Source organism: Austrofundulus limnaeus, unplaced genomic scaffold, assembly GCF_001266775.1.
Source record: "Austrofundulus limnaeus strain Quisiro unplaced genomic scaffold, Austrofundulus_limnaeus-1.0 Scaffold858, whole genome shotgun sequence".
NCBI lineage: Eukaryota > Metazoa > Chordata > Actinopteri > Cyprinodontiformes > Rivulidae > Austrofundulus > Austrofundulus limnaeus.
In genome coordinates this window covers 145404-151403 of record NW_013953260.1, presented here as the reverse complement: position 1 = coordinate 151403, position 6000 = coordinate 145404, and the positions used below count along the sequence as shown (strand labels likewise).

General features: G+C 37.3%; 1 protein-coding gene across 2 annotated transcripts in view; it reads right to left on the bottom strand.

Annotated features, from left to right (window-relative positions):
- Positions 1–408: 408 nt before the first annotated feature.
- Positions 409–6000, bottom strand: part of tdrd12 (tudor domain containing 12) — a 36241-nt gene continuing 30649 nt past the window's right edge. Inside the window, exons 19-25 of one of the 2 annotated variants that reach the window (XM_014029128.1) lie at positions 4555–4656; positions 4116–4180; positions 3878–3959; positions 1916–2029; positions 1479–1632; positions 1337–1397; positions 409–1260 (exon numbers count right to left, since the gene is read on the bottom strand). In XM_014029128.1, coding sequence (XP_013884582.1) covers positions 1187–1260; positions 1337–1397; positions 1479–1632; positions 1916–2029; positions 3878–3959; positions 4116–4180; positions 4555–4656 — 652 coding nt within the window. In that variant the 3' untranslated portion in view covers positions 409–1186. The remainder of the gene's footprint in view (positions 1261–1336; positions 1398–1478; positions 1633–1915; positions 2030–3877; positions 3960–4115; positions 4181–4554; positions 4657–6000) is intronic. The other variant, XM_014029129.1, reaches the window with a different exon arrangement.

Here is a 6000-nt window from a genome sequence, read left to right as displayed (position 1 = left end):
CAGTCTGTAACTGAAAATATGGATGGAGAACAACAGAGCTGCTTCATGGAAGAAGAACCTCAGCTTAGCCTGTTAGCCATAGCGCTAGCGGAGACGCGATATTGCCCTATGTGTATTAGCTTGGCGCTAGCGCAACAAGCTAAACTAACCTTCAGGGTGGATATAGCTCGCTAGCAGCCTCACACCGAGGACCTATCCACGTCATCATTTACCCAGAATGCTTTGTGTGTAAATAAAATGGCCCGTAAGTGTAATATATTTTTTAAACTTTTAGTTTAAAAATGATTCAATTGAATTCAAAAATACTTTATTGATCCCAGAGGGATAAAAACTAAACAGCCTACAGTATTTTTACAGTCTTTATTTTACAGTTAAAATATATGTTTATTAAATAAATTCTAATGTTACAACTAATCAGGGATCCCTTTAAATAAACAAATGAATTTATAAAATAAAAACATGCAAAAAATGCACTTTAATTTATTGATTTAGTTTTATTTTTCTTGGGGAAATTTATTTATTTAATGGAACATTTATTTATACTTTATTAATTACGGTATTTATTCATTTATTTAATTTGGAATGAAATGGCTCGCCATACATTTGAAGTAAATACAAATTTATATGGGAGCTTGCTTGGATCTTGTTGTGAGTGTGCACTCAAATTATGGGACTTACTTCTCCACATGCTGTTTGATAACAAATTACAGGCCAGTGAGAGGCTGGCTTTAGTGTTCATGTAGTTTTAGAGTGGGGGTCCACAGCTATTGCTCTGAGGATATGTGAGTGTGTGTCTGTCCTTGCACATTGTCTGCTGCTAGTCTTTAACATGCTGAACACCAGTTCTCCTCACTGGGAAACTTTACCTGAACAGATCATTTTTTCCCCAGAACAAGTCAAACTGAAGACGAAAACATCTGTAAAAATACACTTAAAAAAAAAAAAAGATTACCACAAATTTAACCTAAATGTGTCAAATGAGAATTAATGCAGTTCCTGGTGTTTCTTTTTCCTTTGCAAATGAACATATGAACAAGGAGAACATGTTTGAAAAATTATTTATCTTGAACTAAATGGCTAAAAAAATTAATATTTTTCCAAATAAAGTAGGAGAGCTGACCAAACTTGATGATTCTCTGATGAACACTGAGGTGTTCAGAGAAGTGAAACAAATTTTTGTTCATCTTCAGTCGCTCTCACTGCCACTCCCCGAGTTCACGTACCAATTATTTTCACCTGTTTCCTCCAGAAACACCGTATCTGTGAACAGAATCAGATACATTTCTCACCATTTTAAACACATTGCAATAATGATAGTCCACCTGAAGCTTCTTACCATTTAGTACTTTGTCTTCATCCTCATCAATGTACTCCATGTTGTACCTTACAAAAATATTCTACAAAAAATAAAATCCTTTGTATGATCTTTCCACAAGCATATTATTTCAACATTATATGGGAAAACTAGACTTCAGTACCTTTGTGGTGACGAGTTGTTCCCAGTATCCCTGCTGCTGTTTGACCAGTTTCAGAACCGGCTCGTGGGATTTCATCTCCAGGTGGCAAAGGTCAGCGGCTATCTTTTGGTGAAGCTGCAGGTCAGCTCTGTAGATCTGACCGTTTACTCTGCCACTGAACAGAAAAAACACATTGACACCATTAAGAACGCTACCATTTTAACTAAACTCATGGAGAGCTGATGGTGTCCTCAGCTTCCTACATCCATCCAATAAGAGCGTTTGGGACAGACTATACATGTCAAATTCTATTCTAATGAGCACAGTTCACATACATTCAGAAAAGTAAATCATAAAACTAAACCCATCTGGATCTATTTCCCCAAGAGTCAAAGGTCCTGGATGCAAAGTTCCATCAAATATTAGAAGTGATCTTTGGTGTTTTGATCCAGACCAACCTGTAAACGACTCTGTCAGGGTAGAAATCCCAGAGTTGACATTCTGGATTCATCAGCTTCACTGTCAGAATCACAGAGTCGAGCGTCTGGTGCCAAACCACCTGAGGATGGAAGCTGTAACACAACCAGAGATAAAAACAAACACGATAACTCAAGAGTTTTCCTAAAAAGGTAAATAATAAAAATTCAAGTTCCACTTTATAATGTGGAAATACCAGTAGTTTTATTAGTTAGCAAATTCAGTTTACTAAAAATAGCCTTCTTACTCTCACATCTTTCCAAATCAAGTGAATCTACACTAGGGTTGGGCAATATTGTCAAAAAATTTATCACGATTAAGCGTGGTATTTAGCCGATAATGATTAATTTGACGATTAATCCCCCGGAGTCCCTGGACACCCTTGTATCCTAGTCACTTGACTTATTTATAGGGAGAAAATTTGCTCTTCGTAAAAACCTGTTCCAAATTGTGTCAAAATTACAGACTTCAGGAATTGTGTTGATAGATAAAAAAAATTACACAACTTTTTTAATGTTGGTCATATCTGAATGAGAGAGGAGCACCAAGCAGTTAGTCTGCCTGGCGGCATTAATCGTATTAATCGTCAAGTGCCAAAAATTAATCGATTAATGTTTTCTGACGATTAATTGCACACGATATGATTATGCCCAACCCTAATCTACACCAGAATATTTCCATGGTTTACTTTTGTTAATGTTAATGATTACAGCTATAATCAAAACAACATTTAGTTTCTCAGAAAATTAGAATACTATATAATAAAGATAAAACAAAGATTTTTAATCCAAAACTGTTGGCCCATTGAAAAGTAAATCCATGTACGGTCTGTGTCAGTTCATGGTACGAGCTCCTGCATGAATCACTTCATCACTGAGGTGTGGCATGGAGCCCATCACTCTGTGGGTCTGCTGAGGTTCTGGAAGCCCAGGCTGCTTTGACAGTTGCCTTCAATGAAGCTTCTTCCACCCAACAAAACTCCATAGATGCTCTGTGGGCTCAGGTCAGGCCATATTACAGTGATACCATGGATTCATTAAACTGTTTTTGTTTTTGGCAGTGTGAGCAGGTGACAAGTCTAGGAAATTAAATCAACATCTCTGTAAAGCTTTTCAATAGATGAAAACATGAAGTGCTCTAACATGTTGAGGTACATGGATGGATGCGCTGACACATGGCTCTTTAAATCCTCACTGACTGGAAACTTCACACTGCACCTAAACTTAGATACTTGTGCCTCTCCACTCTTCCTCCAGACTCTGGGACTTAAGATTAAATACAAAGCAAACTACTTTCATCTGAAAAGAGGGAGTTAGTCAAATCTAGTAAGACTCTTGGTGTGAAAAAGAAAGGACAATTGGGTCCTGGATTAGTCTGAAGGCGTTTTTGCATTGTAAGGCTCGACCCAGCCCTGCTCCAGTCAGCCCAACCCTTCTCTACTCTGACCCTGGTCGTCTTTGCATTGAGCTGCCTTGATGTTGGCGGGATCATATTAAACCTTAATGAATCTTATTTTGTGTATTTTCAACAAAACAACAATGGACTGGACCAAAATAAAAGCACCGAAGGGTCATTCAGCAATATGACGCTGAAGACATGAGGGCAAGATGATAAAAAATGGTAAGCTAATATTAGCTTTTTGTTACATCGTTGTTGTTTGATACCTCACTATTGTTGTGTAGTTAACTCAAATAAAGAAAATGTTACAATTGAAGCAAACGATTCATGCAAAGTTACTCATATCTTTGTGATGAACCAATCAACGAGAGCTGTAGCTGCTCTCATCAGTCTACTGGTCTGATGTAATATTCTTATTTTCTGAGGAACAAATTCTTAATTTTCATTAGCTGTATAAGATGAATTAAATTAATGAAATCTAAATGATTTTCTATGAAACTATTTTACTAAGCAGCACCTATCAAAGCTCTTGTGCAGAATTTTACCTTATTGTTGAGTTACTGTTGTCGTCCTTGTTATGATCAAAAACATGCTTTGTGTTGTTGTGATGAGGATCTTCAGGTAAACCTGGGAACAAAAAGTCTTGTTTTTTTTCTACAGTACTAAACACTATTATGTTGTGAGATGTGTGGAAAAGATACACACATACACACAGACAGACAGACACATACATGTAAGAACAGTTCCAACACTGCATGAGAAAAAGAGGGTGAAACATTTTACCATTTTCCAGAAGGTGGAGAGACACAGCAGTATCACTTGTGCAACATTCTTCTCCATCTCTGGCACTGTTGAGTGAAATTACAGATTTTTAATTTAAAGCAGAACAGTTACTTCCATCAAATTAACATATAAGAACCAACTGATCTCTTTTCAATTTCAACTAAATGTATGTTTAATGTTTTTAGGGAAAACTGAATGCGTTAAGAAAAGATCTGCAGTTAATTATGAGATTAATCAATTAATGTAATCCAACTGTGACCTTAAATACACAGTGCATAAATCAAGTTGAATTGTTTATAATGACATTTTGGATAGCTTGTGAATAAATGTGTTCCTACCATTAGTAAAATGGTGACAAAGGCTTGGTATCTCCTTTTAAAGCTTTGAAATTAGACAGACAAACTAATGACAAGACTCACATGCACACACTGTTTAGTACCTTGAACTAAATGGTAAACTTATATAGTGCCCCTGGGGCACACTGACGAGGCGGGGCTGCCACGCACCGGCACCACTGCTCTGACCACCATCAGTGAATGTACTAACAGAAAGAAAATAATAATAATCATCTCACAATTACCAGAAAAAGAATGATATGGTACCATGTTCCCTACAGCATTCTGTGGGGGGTGTTGCAGGAGTATGAGGCATTGATCTGTATTACTGGACTGGACATCATGTGACTTATTGTGTGCTGTACAGGTGCCATAGCTACAAACTGTGGGTCAGTGCCACGTCTGATAGTTTCCACAGTAAATGCATTAGCAAAACCTACAATTAAAAGTTCCCGGACTGCTTATTAATATATCTCTTGGGAGAATACTTATTTTTACATGTAACAACATCAGCAGTTTTCTCAGCTTTAATTTAAGACATATTTTATAGAAATCGGATAATAAATAAGGGCTCTTTGAATACTTTTGTGAAAGATTGGTGTGCATCCCGCATTGGAACGATATCATTTTGTTGACATGACTCAGCACATAGTAATGGCGGCTATGGAGCTAATAGGCAAAGTCCAATTTAGTAATACAGATCAGTGGTATGGGGTACCAGAGTCTGGTTTGGGAATGTCAGAGTCTCATCTCTGTTTTTTGCAGATAATGCGAGCCATGAACTGGAGCGGTTTGCAGCCACGTGTGAAGCAGTGGGATTAGAGTCAGCTACTTAAAGTTTGAAGTCAGGGTTCTTAACAGGAAAAAGGCAAACTACTTGGTTTAGTTCAGGGATGAGTCTCTGCCTTGAATGTTAGAATTCAAGGATATGATTCTTGTTCTTGTGACAGGATGGAGCCGTAATGGGGCTTCATAAGCAGTAATGAGGGGGTTGCTTTATACCAGTGGTGTCAAACTCATCACAGATATTCACATAAGCATTATGGTGGCCTCCAAAGGGATAGTTGTTATAACTTTGACATTTCATGTTTAACTTAAACATAAAACGTTAAGTTCCTCTACATATGAAGAGTTTTACCATGTTCTCTTATAAACACTGAAAAGTACTAAGTGCACAACTGACTAAATGTGAAATAAATGCAGAAATACTATTAAAATTAACAGTGTTTTCCTCGCTGTTCAGCTGTGATAAGTACCGTTTTGAATACTGAATTCTGCCACTTTACAACAGGAAATTCTCAATGTAGGGGCATTCCAGTTTGAATTTGTGACTTGTAAGTGGGAAATTCCCACTTCCCAGTACAACAGGGTCACAGCAAAAATGGCTAGCAAAAATGGCTGGTTAAAATGAAGCTAAATAGATATTTTACACAGAGAAATTTGTCAGCTGCCAGCCACTTTTGAACCTTGTGCAGCTCTCCACTTAGTGGTGGGATGCCATCCTTTCACGGGTAAAATAATCAGCATGCATTATGGGAGATGTAGTTTAT